The sequence below is a fragment of the Maniola jurtina genome, chromosome 15 (genome assembly GCF_905333055.1).
Source record: "Maniola jurtina chromosome 15, ilManJurt1.1, whole genome shotgun sequence".
NCBI lineage: Eukaryota > Metazoa > Arthropoda > Insecta > Lepidoptera > Nymphalidae > Maniola > Maniola jurtina.
In genome coordinates, this window is record NC_060043.1 from 13268566 (window position 1) to 13292512 (window position 23947).

A 23947-nucleotide genomic window follows, 5' to 3' on the forward strand; every position below is an offset into this window, starting at 1 on the left:
TTTTCTACAAGAAAACTAGAAAAGAGCTGATAACTCTTAAACGGCTGAACCAATTTTTTTAGATTATAGCTAAGAACACTCTCGATCAAGCCACCTTTCAAACAAAAAAAACTAAATTAAAATCGGTTCATTCGTTTAGGCGCTACGATGCCACAGACAGATACACAGATACACAGATACACAGACACACAGATACACACGTCAAACTTATAACACCCCTCTTTTTGGGTCGGGGGTTAAAAACTTAGAGAAAATGTCAAGGATTCGCGTGCTATCCAAATTACAGACACAGAATAAACAATGTTTCGGATTCTAGATCTCTTAAATTTCTAGAAAGACAAAATTATACTATTCTAACCTTTCTACTTTTCTATTCCTAAAGTAATGGCTGTAATATAAAAAGCGCACATCGTCTCTCAAGTGGCAGTTTCGTAGATAGGTACGTTACGTTCGCTAAATGGTTTTTTTCGTGCTCTGATTCTCTTGAAAAGGTCGCGAGAGTTAACAAGGGAGAAGCTTTTAGCGTAACTGGGTATAGGTATCATACTAGCGTTGATGAAATGTTAAAAATGTACCTACTTGATGATGCTTCGTCCGCGTGGATTTAGTGTTTTCTAAACTCTTTTTTCGGGATTTTCCGGGATAAAAATTTGCCTATGTCAATTTCCGGGACGCAAGCTCTACCTCTGTACCAAATCCATACTAATATTATAAATGCGAAAGTGTGTCTGTCTGTCTCTGTGTTTGCTAGCTTTTCACAGCCTATCAGTTAAACCGATTTTGATGATGAAATTTGGTACAGAGTTAGCTCACATCCCAGGGAAGTACATAGGCTACTTTTTATTCCGGAAAATCAAAGAGTTCCCACGGGATTCCTACCGAGTCTTCTCACTCTGAGACGAGATCCGTGTTCAGTAGTGAGCTGGTGAAGGGTTGATGATGATGGTATCGGGGGTATTAATTGGCAGCAATGAACAAATCAAGCAACGCCAATCATCAAAGGAGGTTATTTTTATCACAAAACTGATTCTCCTTTCGCCAGCCTTACATCGTTCCGACCACCAGGGTATTAAAGAAAGGATGGACAAATTGTCCCTCCCCCGATCAGTTGTGTCATGACAGTGACTGGTGACCCACTTCCCTCCATCCGGGAAACGATTACTGAACGCTGACTTGGAACATTCTTATAGTATTAAAGTAAGGATAAACGAATTCCTTGTGGACTCCCCCGGCCAGTTAAGTATGTCATGCATGCCGGAAAACCTCACCATCATTACAATCGCAATTCTTCTGAATTCTGATTGGCTTTTTTTTTTCTAATTTATTCCGATACAAGTTAGCCCTTGACTGCAATCTCGCCTGATGGTACAGTTCTTGCAATTCACGAAGGCGAGTAGCTTATGCTTGTGTTCAAGTCGTATCGGTATAAGTAAGGTACACTAAATGTGTGCGTTTGCGAGCGCTGGCTCGCGACTGATTGGTCCAACACGCACGCACACTTACGCAATGCCCATGTTTACAAGTAAAGATCACTCGCCTTCGTGAATTGCAAGAAGTATAAGTGATGGTGTAGTCTAAGATGGAAGCGAGCTAACCTGGAAGGGGTATGGCAGTTTTAATTGCCATCTTCAAAGAGCCTTGTAGGTACATAGCATAGCGAGTGAGGTGTCTACAGTCTGTCTTATGAATAATTAAGTATATTCCCCAACGACGGATCAATTAAAAAGCAAAGGTTTGTTCTTCCGACGTCTCCCACGTATCACTGTTGTGGTCTTGCAGAATTGCTCTGTGTTGACGTCTCTATCAAGCGACTGTATGAAGAATCTCTTTTGGCTGTGGTACTAGTTAACTACTATCTCATGAGCATGCTCTCAATGATGTAAGCAAAGGATTTCTCGTTATGTGAAAGACGTTTTTGCCTCTACTTGGAAGTGGGGCATGCTCATTACAAGACGCATACTTTAGCTTGAGCCTTGCACGTGTTATCTTCAAAGGGCCTTGTAGGTACATAGCATAGCGAGTGACGTGTCTACAGTCTGTCTAATGAATGGTTAAGTGGAGGAGCATGGAGGCCGTCGACCGGGTTTGCGGGTCAAACGCTGAACTTTTGCGGACTGCGCAGTTCTTATTATCAGACAAGGAAATGTTATGAATTATGTTCTTCTACGACTTAGCGTTTTCCCACCTAGGTTGAGTCCGCGTTCCTACATTTTTAACCCCCGCCCTAAAAAGAGGGGTGTTATAAGTTTGACGTGTGTATCTGTGTATGTCTGTGGCATCGTAGCTCCTAAACCAATGAACCGATTTTAATTTAGTTTTTTTTTTGTTTGAAAGGTGGCTTCATCGAGAGTGTTCTTAGCTATAATCCAAGAAAATCTGTTCAGCCGTTTGAAAGTTATCTGCTCTTTTCTAGTTACTGTAACCTTCACTTGTCGGGGGTGTTATAAATTTTTAATTTACACTTGTTTTATGGTTAATTTTGTGGACGTTTTCCTTAGCTAAGTAAAAAATTAAAAAGTTATTTCTTGTACTATAATACGGAACCCATCCTGTTCGAGTCTGACTCGCACTTAACCGATATTTTAATATGTTTCAAATTAATAGGCTTGTGCTTGACGACAATCATCTGTAATGGACAGCGATGATACGCCTTGCTGAGAAATGGCGACCAAAACAGTTTTTGGCAACCCTAAGCACATTGAAGAAACAAAACTTATTTACTTAATTCTTACTTAAGGAATATGTAAGCATCTTTAAGCAGTTATCTCGAAGTATAAAAGTTTTATTGAATTACGTGACCACCAACAATTAGACATGTTTATTAACGTGAAGATAATAATGTGTATGCTGTTCAATAGAATTGAAACCCGTTTGTTCCTCGCGGCTGTGAGAAACAAAGCCGACACACTTTACTACTCATCGTGACATCAAAGAACAGACATGACTTTTATTCTTAATAAAAAATATGTTGATTACTTCGTTAAAGTACTTTAGCTGGTACTTATAGTGTGCGACAGGTTGAGATGGCAACTGGGGTAGGGACGCCCCACACACCCGCACAGCTAACTCGCGGGGGGTGAGCGCGGCCGTCCCCCCGCCTCATACCCCGATTGCCATCTCAACCTGTCGAGTGCTATACATTTAGGGTTGAAATTAGACTTGCAACGAATAGTATATTCCACGGAACAGAATTCGGCCGTATACCGAATACCGAATATTCGGCGAGGCCCCTGACCGAATAGCCGAATATTAGGCAAAAGTATTCGGCCGGATTTTAGCGCCAAAAACTTGTACAGACGTGATTGTTTCGCGCTCCTTTGTTTTGTTCTAATGTACTCATCGCTCTGAAGTTGGGATGGTCTACGAGAAAAAAAGAAGTAAACTACTTCCTAAAAATGCAGAAAAGTTAGTCTTTCTGCACCATAACCTTCCCCTTCTAAATTTTGATTATGAAAATAATTCAAATGCATAGAAAAATTCTTAACTTGTTTAATACAGAAAATGATTAAATTATGTACTTTTATGTACCAATGACTACTTAATAAATGATTATAAAAGAAATGAGAACCTTACCCTTCTAAATTTTGATTACCACAATAATTCAAATACATAGAATCCTCCATTTTTCCAATTCAGAAGATGATTATGTACCTGTGTTATGCACCAATGACTACTTAAATGATTATAACAGAAATGAAAATATGAATTTATACGTAATCAATCGATTTTAATTTTTCATTTTACCAATTATTTCTCTACGACAAAATATATTATTTAAGTATTCGGTATTCGGCCGAATAATATGTAGATATTCGGTATTCGACCGAATATAATAAAAGCAGCCGAATAGGCCGAATACCGAATAGTAACCGAATATTCGTTGCAAGTCTAGTTGAAATGCATGTATCGCAAGGAGTGGACTCCTCTTTACTCAATTGGATAACTGGGTAGGTGTTGAGGAGTGGGCAGGACATTGTAATGATCTGTAGTCTAGTTACCCCGCATCATGATCAATACCTCACCGACCCAGTACTGAGCTCCTCTCAGAATGAGAAGGGTTTAGACTTTAGAGTTTAGACCATTTCCATTCCATCAGCCTGCAACATAGTCCTTCCAAGAGCGCGTCACCAAACACGGTCCTCCGCCTTTCTCATCCACTCCCGCCACCTTCTTCAGGTAATCGGTCCAACGGGCTGGATGTCGTCCCACACTCCGCTTACCGGTACGCGGTCTCCTCTTTAGTTTTAAGTTTACGTAATTCATTATCATTATTATCTTACAATTACTTCTACAATAGACAGTCAAACAAAAAAAGATTCCGAAGAATTGAGAACACCCTCCTTTTTTGAAGTCGATTAAAAAGTGTAAGTACAATGGTACCAACTTTGAATAAAATATCATTTGATGATAAAAGTTTGGCGAATTCTCGCTACTTCAAAATGGAAGCTAGCCGCATGAGTAAGGATCCCTAGAGCACTATGCTAAGTAGCTATATTACTATGAGTGGTGTAGCAGGCAATATGAATCACACTCGTGACGCAATGTTGACAGCATCTGGCCTTTTCGTTACCTCTGAACGACGCGTGACGAGTGACGACCTCGTACGTTTGTCCTTCATAGTTACTATTATTAAGATTCAAGACAGTTATTTGTAAATGCTAAAAAGGAAGGAACCTGGATGAATTCTGTCTGGTGGGAGGCTTCGGCCGTGGCTAGTTACCACGCTACCGACAAAGCCGTGCTCCGTCAAGTGATTTAGCGTACCGTAGCGTTCCGATGCCGCGTAGAAACCGATCAGAGGTACCTACGGGTTTAGTGAAGCCTTACCACCTGGGTGCCTGGCGCACTAGACCGCCCGTTGTGCCAGATCCTTTTAACTCTGGAATCAACTCCCTTCTACGGTGTTCCCATTAGATTACAACATGGGGTTATTCAAGGGGCGGGCCAACACTTTTCCTGAAAGGCCGGCGGCTAGGCATTGGCGGTTCCTCTATGTAGAACCAACCAATGTCAAATGAGCTCGGTGTCTATTCATTGTTAAACACTGAGTTAGCGAATCAGGTGCATACAGGTGAAATTGAGACAGACCGACAGACACTTTCGTAATTTATAAGTTTTAAGTTGTTGTAGTATGGATCAAAAAGATATACTTAACATTTTGATATCTATACTTCTATACTAATATTATAAAGAGGAAACCTTTGTATTTTTGTATGTTTGTATTGAATAGGCTCAAAAACTACTGCACCGATTTCAAAATTTATTTTACCATTACTTAGAGGGATTCTTCCGAATCCGTATAGGCTATATTTTATCCCGGAAAATAGATAGGATTTTTCGTGGTAGTGTCCACCCGTGCGAAGCCGGGGCGGGTCGCTAGTAAAATATATTCCAATAAGGAAAAGTTAAGTTTGATCGCATAATATAAACGCATACCATTACCAAGTTCCTTCGGATCATCCGGAAACAGATCTAACTATAGACCTAGGCGTCATTCCCGCTGTGTTGGCAATGTTGGCGCTTCGTCCATTGATCGAACTTTAATCCGTTTAAGCCCGGTAAGCTAATCCAATATAATCACGGGCTTGGACATTTGCATTTAATTCTTTAATTGAAATCAGGTTTAATCATTATATAAACCTTTAAGGCTTATTTATTACCTATCTGACACAAAGAATATAAAAAATGCATTGAGTCACATTTTAAATTACTTAATAAGTATGTCCAATGTCCATATTACAGTACCACCCTAAATTTTGCATTTGCGAAAGTTTTCTTTACTAGAGCCATCGTTCGTTTTGGGCGATTTTTAGATTTGAAACAAAATCTGCTGTTATAGTCAGTCACATAATGGCCCAGCTACATTAACGGGAAACTCCATTGAAAAATGCGTTAATAACCGTAGGTGCTACCACCTACCACCTAACGCTTCAAGTGTGGCCACTCAATTTAACGCGTTAATTACCGGCATAATTATCATGATAATTATGGCGTTGTTGGGCATTGACGTTTACCTTAATGTGGCCCGAGCATAAGAAATATATCTTTCTATATAACGTCTGATATGCTGAACATTCTATTTTTAACTTGACCAAAACATTGGTATTATTAGGTAGGCTCCTCCGACATCTATGGGTATGTGGTATAGTATTGACTCGATCGTCTGTTCTTTCTCATTTTATTAAAATGCGTATTGTTTGGGTGAGATGAAGAACTCTACTATATTTTTCATGGCCGACTTTTAAAAAAGTCGATATCCAAATTTTTGCATAAATATTGTTGCTAAGATATCTTTACATATAAATGTTTTTTTTTTTAAATATATTTAGGGCTGCTGTTCCAGTTTTATGCATTTCTATTTCAATAAAGTTCAGTTTTCAACAACGAACGAAGCAAAGGTGTATCAGTGTCTTCTATACTTAATAATATTTCAAAATCAAAACTCAATACTAACTATGTTTTATAACTATGATTGCATACTAGTACCAAATTAACAGTCGCTAAATCATCAAGACTCAAGAGTCTGTATTATGAAATCAATATTAAGGTCGAGAGTCTATTAATAATAATTGGGGCACATGAGTGTGTCCTTCGAAGAATGTAACGTTTTATTTTGTGACGGTTACAATAATCGTAGTTGGTGGACCAAAACGAAGGATTACGAAACATTTATTGCAAGTATTTTATTTTTCAAAGTTTTTTTCAAAAAATTATTGTCTTACTTTGTACGCTGCTGCTGTAAGCTGTGTAAGCTGTGTGCCATTAACACTGAACATCTTCCTCCGAGCGATGCTCGGGGCCCAGCTGGTCCAACCGTTGTATGTCGGTACTTGTGTCTATAAGCCTCTAGGATAACTTCGTTAGCGTGATTCAGGCTTCATAGTGTTAGAAACGAGGCAACAACTCACTTTTTTTAGCGAAGGTAACATTACACTGATGTCAGCTGTCAGTGTCTGTGGCGGGTTTGACAGTTGAGTCAGGAGATTAGAACAGGCGATGGTGCGGAAGCGAGAGAATGTAGAGAATGATATTATTATTGATTGTGAATCTTAGAATAAGAACAGTGTTGTGAATATCTAAGTAATGGTGATGGGCTAAAATGTCTTGAATATACAATAGTAGAAATCGAAGAACTGTGTTTGACTAGCTACAGCCCCAGATGTCCCGGAGGGAGACGGAAGAAACAGGCTCTGTTAATAATAGCAAGTGATTGAAGGTACTTGTGGTGCCATCTAGTAAGATCGTTGGGAGTTGCTTTCCGTCTTAGGTTCGCATCGCTTGATTGCTGTATGATTCTATCGTATGAGTGTGAGAAACGTCACTAGTCCAAAATATGGCGACCTCCACATAATACAAAGTAAGCGGGAGATCGTCCTACGTACACTGCGCTTTCTTGTCTGCTATCTCCACTCCAGTACACATTTGCCCTATCAGCCTTTCATGTGTAAAAGTTAAAGAATCGTCACTCAAGATAAGTCCTTATTCCTTACCCCCTTTAGTTCTAATAATTCCGTCCCTTCTCTTCCCCTTAACGTGTGATGTTATCAGGTTATACTAATTAAATGCGGTCTTTTAAATGACGGCCACAATATTGTCATTTTATTTCTCGAAACACTTAAGAGACTTAACGATACGCATGCCCAGGATTTTATAGCCAAAAGCTGGTGTTCTATTCTTGTAGAGTCACATTCATAAGTCGTCCCTGTACACATTATAGACTATTTCTGTATTTCCACTCACGCGCATACTAAATTGGGATATCTTAACCTCATCTTTGTGATCTTTCTCACACTTTTACCAAACTTTTACCGAATGCATTCTATAGTGAAATTATTTTACGTGGATTTGCTTTGTGATGTAATTTGAATAGTTGATAGGTAGATTGTTCATTTTGTGACTTTAATCATGGTCTCTGCTCTCTCCATATGTAACTGGAGTAGATAATCAAGTAAATTGAGGTTTTTGAAAAAAAAGAGATTAAAGTTACGTTACGGTCGGTCACTTTTGACGGTCACTAAAAGCAAAATGCGGTGCACAAATCAGAGTTGGCAAACTCTAGACCAAAATGTTATCTTTACTCATTTTAATCATGGAAAAATGAATAAAGACTAATGCATAAATTAAATACCATAATATATATATCCATTATCCATCCTACTAGTCGTTAGCTTTGATGCGTCCACTGCTAGACCTTTAAGGCCTTTTAGAGAGCGTGTTTTAACGTTTCCCCCGTCCATCCGCTTTCCCCTTAACTTGAGAAAATTTTAAACACTGACTGGTCTAAACCGGTGGACCTAGAGATTTCAGAGGACATCCCTTAACCCTAGAGCTGGTGCACTCAACAAGGGTTTTAAGAAATGCCATCAGGAACTTTAAGATACATAAATCAGCAACAAATAGAAGAGCTTAAAAATACTCAAAAGATGCGAATTTGGACCAATCGTGTGTGGCGATATAATTATGTTCTTTTACTCAAAATCGTTCACCCAATAATCAATATTGAAATTGCTCATATGAACACCTTACGCGAGGCCTTTGGGCAGTGTATTGTAATTTAAGCACACGTCTAACGCATTGACATTGTGAGGGCCACTCGCCAGACGTCCTCGAGGTATCCTGTTTTGGCGCTTTGGTTGTATGTACGTTGTATGCCTCCCATGACACGCTTTCGAACGTGGCGTGGTAATGTACTAAGAACAATGGATATGGTGTACTAAGAACTTAGGACCTGTCCGACATTGCAGCGTTTTTAATCCTTTATTGAAAAAGTAGCCTATGTCACTTTTCAGGTCTTCAACTAAATCCATGCTGAAAATCAAGTCGTTCCATTGCTCTGTTGCAGCTGAAAGAAAGACAAGCAAACACATTTTTGTATTTATAACTAGAGGATGCCCGCGACTTCGTCCGCGTGGATTTATGTTTTTAAGATCCCGTAGGAACTGTTTGAATTTCCGGGATAAAAAGTTGCCTATGTCAATTACAGGGACGCAAGCTACCTTGGTACCAAATTTCATACAAATCGGATGGGTTTTTGGGAATCCCGTGGGAACTCTTTGATTTTCCGGGATAAAAAGTAGCCTATGTCCGTCCCCGGGATAGAAGCTAACCCTGTACCAAATTTCGTCAGAATCGGTTAAACTGTTGAGCTGTGAAAAGGTAGCAGACAGACAGACACACTTTCGCATTTATAATATTAAGTATGGATATGGTAAGTACCTACATCTTACTAATGATGAAGGAGCGACGGAGATATACCTGCCATCGCATCGCTCTAGCTCGGCACTTTGGCAATAATCATAATATCATCGTGATGTGATCATCTCAAAAGTACGATTTACCTTTAAACTAAGGACTAAAACCCTTATGTTGACATGACAGTTGACACATAAAGCTAAAAACCAGCCAAGTGCGAGTCAGACTCGCGCACTGAGGGTTCCGTACTCGGATATTTTTTCCAACATTTTGCACGATAAATTAAAAAATGTTATACATAAAAATAAATAAAAATCTGTTTTAGGATTTACAGGTAAAGCCCTTTCATATTATGATACCCCACTGGCCACTTGGTATAGTTATCTTATTTTGAAAATTGAAACACATTTTAATTATTTTTTTTTAATGACCACAGATAGTAATCACAGATTCGCGGTTTTCAGCCTACCTAAACCTATAAATCTATAAACCTACCTACCTGCCAAATTTCATGATTCTAGGGCAACGGAAAGTACCTTATAGGTTTCTTGACAAACAGACGGACGGACGGACAGACAGGTTGCGTTTTTTCTTTTGAAGTACGGAACCCTAAAAATGGCGAGTGAAATCTCGAAATGTATGCACTATATCTACGATTTGTTGCAATTCATTTTGATCTTTGACAGGGTCCTGGTTCTGGAGAACTGAGGAAACACTTTACTTCTCCTTATTAGTTAGTTTGAAAGCTTTCAGATGAGGCAATAACTAATGTTGTCTTTTTAAATAGGTACTTCGCTGCCGTGTCTTAGATAAAATGAAAAAATATAAATATTGATGAAGTCATACATTAAAGTTAAATGTGGTAGGTACAACGTGGCGTGCGTCATCAAGTAGGTAAATAGGTAAAATGGACTTGCGATGATAACATTTATTATCATTATCCGTATTTATCAGCAATACTCGTTATTATCACCTGTATATTCCGTCTTATCTGATAGTGGATAAGAACAATATTATTTACCAGGTTTTACCACTTACTTAATTACCTTGGAAGGTAAATATTTACTACAACTTGTAAAATTGACCAGCCCCTGCTTCGCTGGGGTAGCTAGGTACAAATCTGAAAATAGGTAGGTATACAGTTATCGCAAAGTTTTGGTAGTGTGGTCCATCTTAATACACCCTATTCTTGGCCCTTAGCCAATAGACCGTCAAAGCCATGTTGACTATTATCATTCTAATTTAAATAAAAGAGTTAACATAAATGGCTTGATTCACACTGGCTAATAGCTATTTATCATTAATTGTTGTATGATTCATGGCTGGCATCATTTAGCTTGTATAACCACACACTTATTCTTATGTCACAATATGAATAGGCTTTTGACATAGAGAAGGTGCGGCATGTTTACCCACATAGCGGAAAGGGGGGAGTTTGTTAGGGTTCCGTACGACAAAAGGAAAAAAGGAACCCTTATAGGACCACTTTGTTCTCTGTCTGTCAGTCTGTGTGTCTGTCCGTCTGTCTATCTGTCGTGTCTGTCAAGAAAACCTATAGTATACTTCCCGTTGACCTAGAATCACGTTTGGCAGGTAGGTATGTCTTATAGCACAAGTAAAGGAAAAAATCCGAAAACTTTTAAAAAGAACTGGTCCTATCTACTGCTACGCAATGAAACAATTTGCAATCCGGTCTGGTTTGCAATTTCCGGTCCTTCTTAAACATATCCTTCAGTACGGAGTGCCAAGGAATTTACTCTACTCTTTTACTCTTTTTCTCGATCTTGGCTGCCGCATGCTATGCATAGGCATCAATCCCACTGCTAACGGTCTAAAGTTCAGAGTTCTAATTGCTTATTTGACCTTAGCGGTCAACTACTTAATGGTGAATAGAGATCCAAGCCACATAAACAGAAACATCATCAACCCATCGCCGGCCCACTAATGAGCACGAGTATCCTCTCAGAATGAAAAACAAGATCCTCCGCCTTCCTCGTCCGCCCACTTCCCGCCACCCTCTTAAAGACATCGGTCAAATTAACAACCTCAAGACCGGCATTAGACAGGGGTGGCCCTAGCCACGTGTAGAAAGGCTGAAACAACTGGTCCATGTAGCCCAAGTGAGGATACCTACGCCCGGGCAAGGAGGCTCGGTCTCGAGGACCGTACCCCGACCAACTTCGGCTTATCAAGAAGATAGCCAAGGCTCGACCTTGAGGCCCGTCCGATAGACTTGGGCCTGTCCAGAAGACACCATAGCTAAGACATACTTATAGACCTTGGCAGTGGAATCGAGGCCTAAGCCTTCAATGAATACCCGATGAAGCCTTATCTATATTTATCCTTATTGCTCAAGTAAAAAGCTTATAAAAACCAGATCGCTAATGTATTTAGCCTCTGCTCAGCCGGTGGTTGGTCTTGAACTAAAAACCGGCCCCGGAGGCGCGTGGGCAATGCGGTGACGTCACCCACAGCTTTTGAACTTGACAGTCGATCTTGTCTGAGAGCTGCTGGTCGGAACTGAGCACTTGATGAAGCCATGACTACTTTTAGGCCCAGTGGTTAGATCTGAGATCTGAAGATAGCTAGCTCTCTGTTAGATATAACAGTGGTTTCTGGAATCGGCATATATATAGAACCGAAAAGAAGGACCCAATACCGTGGTTTCAAGCATTTTTTAAGACACCTGTGACGATTTTTCTCCCGATATTTCAAAGAGCCTTTTCGTTTAGAACGCGTTAAACCTCACTAAGAAGTCGCAAGTTCTTATTCAACAATGGCATAAGTCACATCACACGTAAAGTCGCATGTGTTTTCTAAAAAACCTTATACTATAAAATGCATATGATATGCATTTTACAATAATTTCGTTGACGGAATTGATAGCAATCAAAGTTGCATATCGGGGAAGAACTACTTATACCTAAAAACCTATTAGTATTCATAGTCACATAATTTTAAGACTATTTAGTTTAATTTAGCTGTTGGTTTTCCAACTAAAATAAAAAAATGAAAACCAATTAAAAAAATATCTACTAGTATAAGTAAAGTCTACTTAAGTATTTACTTACGAGTACTTTGCTTTGCCCTGACGGGGCGTCTCATGTCTTATTCAAACAGCTTTTGTATGATGAAGGAAAGTAAAAAAAATACCTACTGAATACTTAAATGTACTAAACCGGTGAAAAAAAAATCGAAGCGCAACTGGGTGGCTATTCACTAAACCTTTTTTCCCCACCAGTTCTCGGACAATCTGGACACTTAGATAGTCTCATAAGCAGCTTTACATTGGGTCTTATAAGCTTAGCAATAAAAGTGATAATACCACAGCAAATAATTATTGGAGCATTGAGTTTGTTTATAGCCGATATGGTAATGAGAATGCGTGAAGTTATGACGGCCTAGTTCACGATATTATGCTAATTCTAGGGCTGCTTCAAGATCGAGGAAAGGAAAATGGATGCCAACATTTTACTTTCATTTGTCAATATAGTCTCTTGACTATTGCAAATTTTTGCATCTTCTTTTGGATTCCGTATCCCAAAAAAGGAACCCTTGTTTGTAGGATCTCTTCACTGTCTGTCTGTCTGTCGTGTCTGTCAAAAACCGTCAAGGGAATCAAAACCAATAGGAATCATAAAATTTGGCAGGTAGCAATGTCTCATAGCACAAGTAAAGGGAAAAATCCGAAAACCGTGAATTTGTGGATACAACACAAACAAGTGTAAATTAAAAATTTATAACACTCCCGACAAGTGAAGGTTACAGTAACTAGAAAAGAGCTGATAACTTTCAAACGGCTGAACCGATTTTCTTGAATGATAGCTAAGAACACTCTCGATCAAGCCACCTTTCAAACAAAAAAAAAAAACTAAATTAAAATCGGTTCATTGGTTTAGGAGCTACGATGCCACAGACAGATACACAGATACACACGTCAAACTTATAACACCCCTCTTTTTGGGTCGGGGGTTAAAAATTAGTAATACCTACCTACCTAAGTAAAATTATAGTTTTACCTAAGTATAGTACGCTACAGGTCGAGATGGCAATCGGGGTGGGGACGCCCCGCCTCATACCTCGATTGCCATCTCGACTTGTCGCGCACTATACAGTGCAAGTATTTAGGTCGGCATTCTAATGAACAGTGAAGCTTACTCTCAATGTTGTTTTAACGATGCATGTAGCGATTTAAAATGCGATGAGTATTTTACCACTCCGTATTCCATTATGAAACCGTAGAGCATGTCGTAAGTATTTGTAATAGTCACTGTAATTTTTACATGCAGCGACGACATTATTACATACATACTGCAACGACCGACAAAGTGCATTTACAGTAGGTGCCCGGCAGGAAATATTACTGTTTGTCTGTCTGTCGGTCTGTCTGTCTGTGTATATTCTAAAACAGATTTTTATTTACTTATTTGCATAATGGTTTTGATTTATCGTGCAAAATGTCGAAAAAAATACCCGAGTACGGTACTCTCTGTGCGCGAGTCTGACTCGCACTTGGCCGGTTTTTTTTTCATATCGGCAAATTTTTGTATTTGTTTTTGTAGCGGCAATAGAAATACACTACCAGTGAAAATTTCAAGTCTCTACCTATTATGGTTTTTGAGATACAGCCCGCTGACAGGCAGACGGACGGACGGCCGAGTCTTAGGCTGAGATCAGCTAGTGGACTTTGACTTTGCTCAGTCTTAAGACACTGTTAAAACGAGACAGCGTTATACCGCTGGCATAAATGTGTCTCGTTTTAACTGAAACTTAAGTCTAAGCAAAGTCAAAGTGCGCTCTACAGATTTCAACCTTAGTAATAGCCTAACCGAAAACAATCCATTTCCAAATTACTCCGGCTTTCTTTTGATTTTTTTCATGTCTCGCGTGCCAAAATTCATAGCCTTGAGGCCGTTGACCCGACAGTTGCATGTCAGCGCGCCACACCGTAATCACCATAACAGCATAAATCATAACCATGAACACATGGTGGCTATCTATTTTTGTTAGTGGGACTCATAAACAGACTATCAATCTTTATATTGTACGGTCGGTTTTGTTTGACACGAGGGTTGCGAGTCGCAACCCACATAGGGGTTGTGCGGTATTATAGGTACCTTTAGGTTTATTCAAATGGGCTTTAGAAATCACAAGTAGTTTTCCACTTATTATTCTTCACCAAATGTAGATAATGTAGCAGAAGAATAATACAGGTTTCCTGCAAGGACTCCCACAGGCCCCGGCATTGCCTTTATTCAGGGTCTTCCTTCGACTCGTTTGATGTCGGCAGTCCACCTAATGGTGAGTCTTCCAAGTTGAAAGATCCTACAAAGTTCAGCGGCCCAAGTCACCAGAAAATACAACGTTGAAATTTCCAACGCTGTGATTTTTAGTCGCCATTCTGGCGCCTTGGGACTCCAATATTTATAGGTTCTTCAAACTATTTGTTTACTCAATAGTTATTGCTCTTGTTACAGATTCCAACACAACAAAATCTACACATACATCGGTGAGGTGCTGGTGTCCGTGAACCCGTACAAGACGCTGGACATCTATGGGCAGCAGCACATGGCGCAGTACCGGGGGCGGGAGATGTTCGAGGTGCCTCCACACGTGTACGCCGTGGCCGACGCCTGCCAGAGGGTGTTGCGGCAACAGGTAAAATGCGATTAAATATGTACAAGTGTAAACTAAGTGGGACAGACGCAAAAGAGTCCCAGAGCCCTGGGTGGCGGCGCGGTGGCGCAAGACCGTGGCGTGTGGGAGTCCTTACAAGAGACATATGCCCAGAAGTGGACATCTATCGGTTGATAATGATGATAAACTTGGATTAAAGCTCAATTCAATACAATTCAATTCAAATTTCTTTATTGCGAACTAGCTGATGCCCGCGACTTCGTTCGCGTGGATGAAGGTTTTTTAAAAATCCCGTGGGAACTCTTTGATTTTCCGAGATAAAAATAGCCTATACGGATTCGGAAGAATCCCTCTAAGTAATGGTAAAAGAAATTTTGAAATCGGTCCAGTTGTTTTTGAGCCTATTCAATACAAACATACAAAAATACAAAAATACAAAGGATTCCTCTTTATAATATTAGTATAGATTAGTATAGATATGGCTAAACAAAAACAAAAAGGGTAAAAATTCTGCCTATTAACAGGGCTGTCTCCGTCACTTACTCCATACAATCGTAGTTCCCATTTCATTTGAATATTAAGCAACCAAAGTCCATGAAATTTTGCAGACATAGTCTAGAAACTAATATCTGTGTCTGTGGTGTTTTAGATTTTTCTAAAAATATGTAGTTTTAAAATTACAGGGGCTCAAAGATGTGTATTTTTCTTTAAAAAAAGGCCCAACTTTGTGCTCGTTTTTCTAGACAACGAAGCAATTTAATGAAATTTGGAAAAACCACAGACCTAGAAAATTTAATGAATATTATGTAGTAAAAAAAATATCGTTATATATTTTATATTGTTATAATTATGTTGGAACTACGAAAAGCAGAAATTACACCCAAAAATCTTGAAAATTTCGTGCTGTCTCGATTTGTGCAAGCGGGGTGGCGAGGTGCGGGGGATGACGGGGAAACTGACAGTCTAAACGTGGTCTAAACACACGGGCCACATTTAGACTGCACCCGACTCCAAACTTGTCGATAGGTAACTAACTGAATACACTGGTGCATTTCAACTTGCGTTAGACGTATGCGTTACCTACTCAGACATACGCCTATAGCCAATGACTTTCTAAGCAAGGACATCGCACTGGCGCGCATAACATGGGACCAAGTAAGTGTGCTTATACTCGGTGTAAGCACACTTTCTTCATTAGTCGCATGTGGACTGCAAAGCTGTCAAGACGCCTAAATGCGCGATCAAAAAGTGCCGAAATAATATGTTAACGACGCAGAAAAAAGATGGTGTGACTTACCACCGGTAAGTTAATTTTATTTACGTAAGATAACATGTGAAAAAGTGTAAAATACTTAGTAAAACCATTGAAAACACTAGAAATATCTAAAATTATTTACAATGTTTCCATTCCTTTCTCTCACGCACATCGGAAAGAGACAGATGGAAGGGCGCGTCACGAATGTCGGAAAAACAAAACTGTGGAGTAGCTTTTTTTTGTTCAATGTAAAATCTATTGGCCATTATTGTATCACATTTATTTTATTACTAGCTGTGCCCGCGACTTCGTTCGCGTGGAATAGCTCTCAGCGCGCTTTATATAGCCACGGACGCTCAGGCGCCAGGCGTGTATCTGTACGTTAAAAATGTTCGCCGTGATTCTTTAAATTGACATAACTTTTTTATTTATGAACCAATTGACATGAAATAAACACTAAATGTTAAGTGAAGCTTACTACAATATATTAATGACAACCGTATCTAAATCGAATAATCCGTTTCTGATATTAGCGTGCACAAACATATTATATGTATAGATAGATCTTTTGACGACCTCCGGTGCGCAGTGGTAGCGCGGTGGATTTGTATGACGAGGGTCCCGGGTTCGATTCCCGGCTGGGCCGATTGAGATTTTTCTTAATTGGTTTAGGTCGGCTGGTGGGAGGCCTTTGGCCATCTTGATTCAAGCCCCATCTTGAATCCGCCATTTTGGTTTTATTTTTCAGCTCCCTGTCAATTGGATGAAGTTCTGAGTGACATTTGTTCGAGCACCCCCCACCTATCTTCAATACCCTGGCCGTGCTCCTCACCGAAATCCTCAATCATCAGCTCTATCCATATTTTTCCTCCGAATCATTTTTTGTCCTCTATACGAAACCATCGGTAAAAAAAAACATACAAAATTTTACAGAAGAGGTGATCAAATGAGTCAGTCAGTCAGTCAGTCAGTCAGTGAATCAGCACGAGCAGAATAGTATAATAGTTATATAGTATAGATATAATATAATAGTTTCATATTTACAAAAACGAAAAATCTCTCAAAGAAATAACAAAAATTAATAGTGCTACACTACTCCATTCCATTTTTTGTTCAAGTTTGCTTCTAAAATCACCTTATTCAGCTTCGAGTGCAATAATCGATTTACATTGCGGCTTAATCACTGAGGTTAGTTTACAGGACTTGAATGTTAGCGGGAATGTATAAATGCAGCAGTTGAAGCTACATAGGGTGAATTTAGAAACGTGTGCCATGTTTGGGCTCTTGTGTTGTATGCCACGATGTGTCCATGCTTAGAAAGTCATTGCCTATAGCTAATAATATTATGTCTCATGTTCGCTGGCAATAGCGCATGCATCAAACCGTGCAAGTTGCAACTCTCTTGGAACCTCTTCCTCACGCAATACGCACAGCTTTAATATTATAATTTTTGACAGTGTATACTATAATGCCATATCAGGTCACTCTCTGATTTATTGCTAACAATTTACTTCCAAATGCAAAGAAATCTATGTGTGTTGAATTCACACTGCCCAGTACCAGGAACTTAAATGACATAAATTCATTGATAAATATTCATATGTTGATATCAAATAAAGAAGAACCCTGTGTTTCTCGGTTAGATGCAAAGCTTCTATGGAACACCCATATATCAACACTTGATGGTAAACTCAGCTCTGCTGCTTACGCTGTTAGAAAGATTCGACAGGTACTGACGTGGAAACTGCAGAAATTGTATATTTTGCCTATTTTCACTGTATTATGTCTTACGGAATCTTGCTATGAGATAAAGCGGTAGATATTGAGAAAAAAATGTATTACAAAAAAGGACAGGTCGTGCAATTTATAATTTAAAACCGCGCGCTGCCATACAAGAAAAATATAAGGATATAGGTACCTATTCTTATAGTAGCTTCTAAATATATTTACAACTAGCTGATGCCCGCAGCTTCGCTCGCGTGGATTTAGGTTTTTAAAAATCCCGTGGGATCCTTTCATTTCCCAGAACAAAAGTTGCCTCTCCGTAAAAGCCCGTCCCTGGGATACAACTTGTTTCTGTACCACTCAAATCCCGAGGGATCACCAGGATTTAGGAATGCAATTTCTCACAGCATCAAGGTTGAGGACTTGGGTCCTCGAGGTCACCGACAAAGTGTTTACTTGGTAAAGATACATTCAATATCAATTAATATAATCGACACTTTATAAATCCCATTGCTTTAGTAGTCAGGTCCCCTACAATATCAGGATTGAGGAGTTGCAATCCAAATTTTTTATGGAACAATGTCGCAAACTTCCTTTATCGATTAAAATTTTTTAAATTTTCATGGTTTTGAGTCAACGGGAAGTACCCTATAGATTTTCTTGAAGTTTACCTAAAAGTTTACAGGAATAAAAATTTATCATTCTATTCCATTCCACTTCATTCTATTCCAGTCTGTTCAAAGATAAATAGATAAAAAAAAATATTTGTCACCGAAACAATAATTTACGATACATCAACCAATATCAATTTTACTGATGACAATCTGACTATTACCAAAGTGAACGACTACTATAATATCTATTATATACGACTAACATAATACGTATTATAAATTGTGTGCCGTTTGCATTCTCACTAAGTTTGTTTTATTTGGTTAAATTTTCTGGAATTTATATTGTTATGACGTTTAATTGGCAAACAGTCTGCTTATTGGCTGAAATTCAAAAATTCAGCCATTCACAACGAAGAAAAGATATTAATAATGATTGATGAAGCTTTCTGTAATCGAAAACAAAATATTTGACATTAATTTTAATGTCACAGTGATTTCCGAGTAGGGTTGCCACAGGCCCCGTATTTTTAAATTAATTATGAAAGTTATTATGAAAATAAAATACGGGGCAAATAAAACTAAATATTTTTAGGGTTCCGTACCTCAAAAGCAAAAAGGAACTGTTATAGGATCACTTCGTTGTCTGTCTGTCTGTCTGTGTGTCCGTCTCTCTGTCTTTCCGTCTGTCCATCTGTTCGTCTCTCCGTCTCTTCGTCTGTCATGTGTTCTTGAACAAATATTAGTATTTTCAATTTTCAAACTAAGATAACTACATAAATTAAATGGGTTATCATATGAAAGGGCTTTACCTGTACATTCTAAAACAGATTTTTATTTATTTTTATGCATATTTTTTTTAATGCATAACAGTTTTGATTTCTTGTGTAAAATGTCGAAAAAAATACCCGAATACGGAACCCTCGGTGCGTGAGTCTGACTCGCACTTGGCCGGTTTTTTACAAATTCAGCCGGGCTGGCTGGCGAAACCATACACTAACATTATGTCCAGTAGAAAGAATACATATTTTCCTTGTGCGACAATGCGTAGAATAATACCTGCGTAGCCGAAACCCACTCGATTTTGATCATGGCCGTAGCCAAAGAGGCGGAGGTTGGTTTTAGGATCTAAGCCTTTTTTTATACAAGTTAGCCCTTGACTTTAATCTCTCCTAGTGGTAATAGTGCAGTCTAATTTCTTGGCCGGTAGGGTCATACTAACCATTTAACTAGCCATGACCCAAGCCTCCCACCAGACTAGAAATTTAGAAATGGCCACTGTGCCTGGGACACCGTTAAAAACCTAAACCTAAAATAATACTTACACTATTTCTTGCATTTGCTTACCAATATTTTTTGGAAATATATCAAACATTTCGCATTACTTGGTCTATGAATTTAGGTTTTTAAAAATTCCGTGGGGGAATTTCCGGGTAAAAAGCTTATGTTCGTTTCTGGGGTGCAAGTTACCTCTGAATAGTAAGTATCAAAATTTTGGTAAAGAAGTATCTTGCTATGGCTAAACTCGTTTCCCTTTCACTTATTTTTTTTCTGTATTGAACCAAAAACACTTACGCTCACTGCGCTGCGCTTTTTCATTGTTGTATTTTATCTCACTGTCAAATTGAAAGGCGAAATTCAACTAACCAGGTAATTAGCCCATAAAGTTGAGCGAACGTTTTTTTCCTTATGACAGGATTCAGTTCCGGCCCTGATAAAACCTCTCCCGAAATCAATTCCTGGCTACGGCCATGGATTGTTCCTGTGAAGATATACTGATACTGTGATACCTACCTATTGATACCTATTGATACTGTGAAGGTGGAATAACAAGTTAAATGTAATTTTAAGTTAACATGCAAAGACTGTATGCATGAAATGTATAACATTTTGTTTTACAAAATGAAGAGTTTTTAAAAGCTATTTAAATAAATAAATAATCTTTTATTTAAAACCACATTGCAAACACAGTTCACCAATCAAGACACGGCAACATACAGAGAAAAAATACAAAACTTACAAATAAACTGAAATACATATCTAAATAGGCTTTCAGAGAGAACCACCGCCTATTTCTTCAAATACAATAATAAACAATACAATAATAAATAAAAAACAATGTCTCCCGTAAACAAATCTAAACCCCGTATTTTTGATGGTGGTAGCCTGTAAATCAAAAAGAGGCAGGTGGCAACCCTACTTCCCAGAATAATTGCCGAGTAATGAAAAATTGTTTTCATTACTCGGCAGGCCTACTGCCAAAGTTTGACAGAAAGTGTGGCGGTAGTTGTGACCTCTGATTGGCCGACTCTCTTTCACTATTTGCTAAAATTGATGATCGCAATAACAATTTTTTCTTTTTTGTAATCGAAAACAGAACACGGACGTCAAACAGGTTGACTAATTGCAATCATTTCTGACCGGCTAACATTGTTCCGCTAGTGGCTCAAACTCACTGTCACAGCAAGAACATGGTAAGTTCAGCCAATCACAGCAATTTGAATTGGTTATCACAAATGTACCGATCTAGGAACCGAGAATGCACGAACCAGGGCAGATAGAGATAAGAACAATAATATCATACGTAGGAAATCGACGGGGGATCGTTGACAAGTATCCTCTTAACGTGCAATGATATAACAACTTGTATAAAACATGGTGTTGTAAAAGTCACATTAAATATGACCGGGGTGTTAGAGAGTCGGTATTATCTTATGCAACATAAAAACTTGGAGCTCACTGCGCTTGTGCAACCAATAGTTGTAATACTGACCTTGCGAGCCTCTTTGGTGAAAGAAAATTTCGTGCTCGCTCCTCTCTCATTTTTATTAGAATTAAACGTTAATACAAGTAGCATAGCTTTCTTTTATCGTTATTATTGTGTCCTTTTTTCATTGATTGTACATGTTGAACTGTATGCAAGCCGTGTCAAAACATTTGTCTGTGTATTGTGACAGTGTCGCGATTATTACCCATTGTGCCGTGGTTGGCTCGTGCCCATGACGGAGCGCCTTCAGCGTGCAACATAAATATGAAGCACATTATCTACGGTTAAGACCACACGCGCTTTGTTTTAGTGGCACTTACTCATTACTGTCTGTAACTAACTGCTTATAAAGTAAGTTTAAAAATCGGTCAAGTGCGAGTCGGACTCGCACACGAAGGGTTCCGTACCATCGTACAAGAAATAACACTTTTGTTTTTTTAAATATGATTCTTGGGTCAACGGGAAGTATCCTATAGGTTTTGATGCCCTTGGCGGGCCTTGATAGACATACAGACAGACAACAAAGTGATCCTATAAAAAATTCTTTAAAAAAAATTGTATTGACTTGTTCCAGGGGAGAGACACATGCGTCCTCATATCCGGCGAGTCCGGTTCGGGGAAGACGGAAGCCTCCAAGTTTATCATGAAGTACATTGCTGCCAACACCATGCAGGTTCACAGGGAGTACATTGACAGGTAATTTATACTCTAAAATACTTTAAAATGGGCACAAGATGTACCCCCGTATAAGAGGCCGCTGAAGATAGTAGAAAATTTATTCTTGGAAGAAAAATGCGGTGAGTTTCTAGATAGTCACTTCCGCATGCGCCTTGACAAAAACTTAATATTTTTCTATAGTAAAAAAAACATTTTCTACCTCTTCTGATATTTTTCATCTGTCTTTGTCATATTGTTCATTACTAAAGGTCGTGACCCCTTCCAATAAGGGTAGGGATTTTCTTGGGATAAACATGTGGTGGGCATGCACCTCGATAAAAGCATTGAAAGAATTATTTTTTCCAGAGTAAAAAACGTCCTCATACAGTCAAACTCAATCCTCGAAACTTTCGGCAACGCGAAGACGAACAGAAACGACAATTCCTCTCGTTTCGGCAAGTACATGGACATCCACTTTGACTACAAAGGCGATCCCATGGGCGGACACATCAGCAACTATCTGCTGGAGAAGAGCAGGGTTGTCAGCTTGCAGCCTGGGGAGAGGAACTTCCACTCTTTCTATCAGGTACGACATCAGGATCGAGCTATAGTTATATTACTAGCTGTGCCCGCGACTTCGTTCGCGTGGAATAGTGACTTTTCGGGCAGCATGTACGTTAAAAATGTTCGCCGTGATTCTTTAAATTGACATAACTTTTTTATTTATGAACCGATTGACATGAAATAAACACTAAATGTTAAGTGAAGCTTACTACAATATATTAGTGAAAACCGTATCTAAATCGAATAAGCCGTTTCTGATATTAGCGTGCACAAACACACAGACAAACAGACAAAAAAAAATAGTTACAATTTCGGGTTCGGCATCGATATAATAACAACCCCTGCTACTTTTTTTTATATATTTCCATTGTACAGACACCACTTTTCTACAATTTTATTATATGTATAGATGAAAACAATAACATGAAACGCACTATTGGTTGTACACAAACTGTAGACGTTTGTTATGACTTATGAAACAATAGCAATAACATATGTACCCATCTATAAAATCGTTCGTGATATACTTTAAATATTATACATATTATATTAACACTCTGGAATATACCAGAATTTAGATCAAAATGAAGATTTGATTCGTGAGACTTCGAGTGTGGGAAGCACAATTCTGCCATTAATAACTCGGGTGAAGGTCAATCAATATAATTGATTTGTCTCTTCTTCTTTTCGCATCGTAATGTTACTACCATCGACTACGAAATCCATATTAATATCATACAGTCTGTATGTTTGTTATCTCTTCATGGCCCATCGCTTGAACCGATTTTGACCAAAGGTATACCAGGAATAGCTTGCATAAAACAGAAATAGGACATTTTCCCCCGGAAAATCAAAGAGTTACCAAATTTAAAAGACGACTAAATCTACGTGGAGTGAGTCACGGGCATCATCTAGCATGTACATGAAATGTTGATACATATAATAACTTGTTATATTAAATTTATTTTGCGAGTCAACATTTTTCACCTGAAAGTATTTAGGAAGTTCAGAAGTGGGATGCATTTTTTTTTTAATTAAAACTTTTTATAACGTTTTGTTTTCTAGCTCCTCAGCACAAACAACCCACACACGAAAAAGTATGGATTGAGTACGAGCTCAGTGTACAAGATATTAGGAAACGAGCGTTCGACAGCACAGGATTCTAAGCTCTTCAGTCTTACGAATAGCGCCTTTAATGCCTTGGGCTTCTCCTCGTCCGTTGTTAATGATATTTGGAGTATAGTGTCTGGAGTCATTTTATTGGTAAGTATTCTTCTAAATATAGAAAAAACTTCTCAACTTTGGGATCCCAACTAGACTAGACTCCCAAATAGACTCTTTAGACACACGTTGGGATCCCAAAGCGGGGTTAAAAATAACTCTAGTTTAAATTTAAATTTAGCACCTCACATAATTTTAAATTGGGAATATCTAATTTGGTCAGGGCAGACTGCTATCAGACGATTTGCATACTACGTTTGTCGGCTTTCATTGTTGTGACCTTTAATTAGCTTAGTCTAATGTGGTTACCGCTACACA

At 38.7% G+C, this 23947-nt stretch overlaps 1 protein-coding gene and 1 long non-coding RNA gene across 2 annotated transcripts in view; both read left to right on the top strand.

The window, feature by feature from the left end:
* The window catches only part of LOC123872881 (unconventional myosin ID), a 38851-nt gene that overhangs the window by 5285 nt on the left and 9619 nt on the right, over nucleotides 1-23947 (top strand). The window contains exons 2-5 of the mRNA XM_045917478.1: nucleotides 14670-14850; nucleotides 21762-21883; nucleotides 22211-22430; nucleotides 23474-23671. Of these exons, the coding sequence (XP_045773434.1) occupies nucleotides 14670-14850; nucleotides 21762-21883; nucleotides 22211-22430; nucleotides 23474-23671 (721 nt within the window). The remainder of the gene's footprint in view (nucleotides 1-14669; nucleotides 14851-21761; nucleotides 21884-22210; nucleotides 22431-23473; nucleotides 23672-23947) is intronic.
* On the top strand, nucleotides 1368-10813 carry LOC123872883. The gene is made up of 3 exons (XR_006797562.1): nucleotides 1368-1514; nucleotides 10059-10070; nucleotides 10803-10813. It is a non-coding gene; the product is annotated as an uncharacterized LOC123872883 (long non-coding RNA).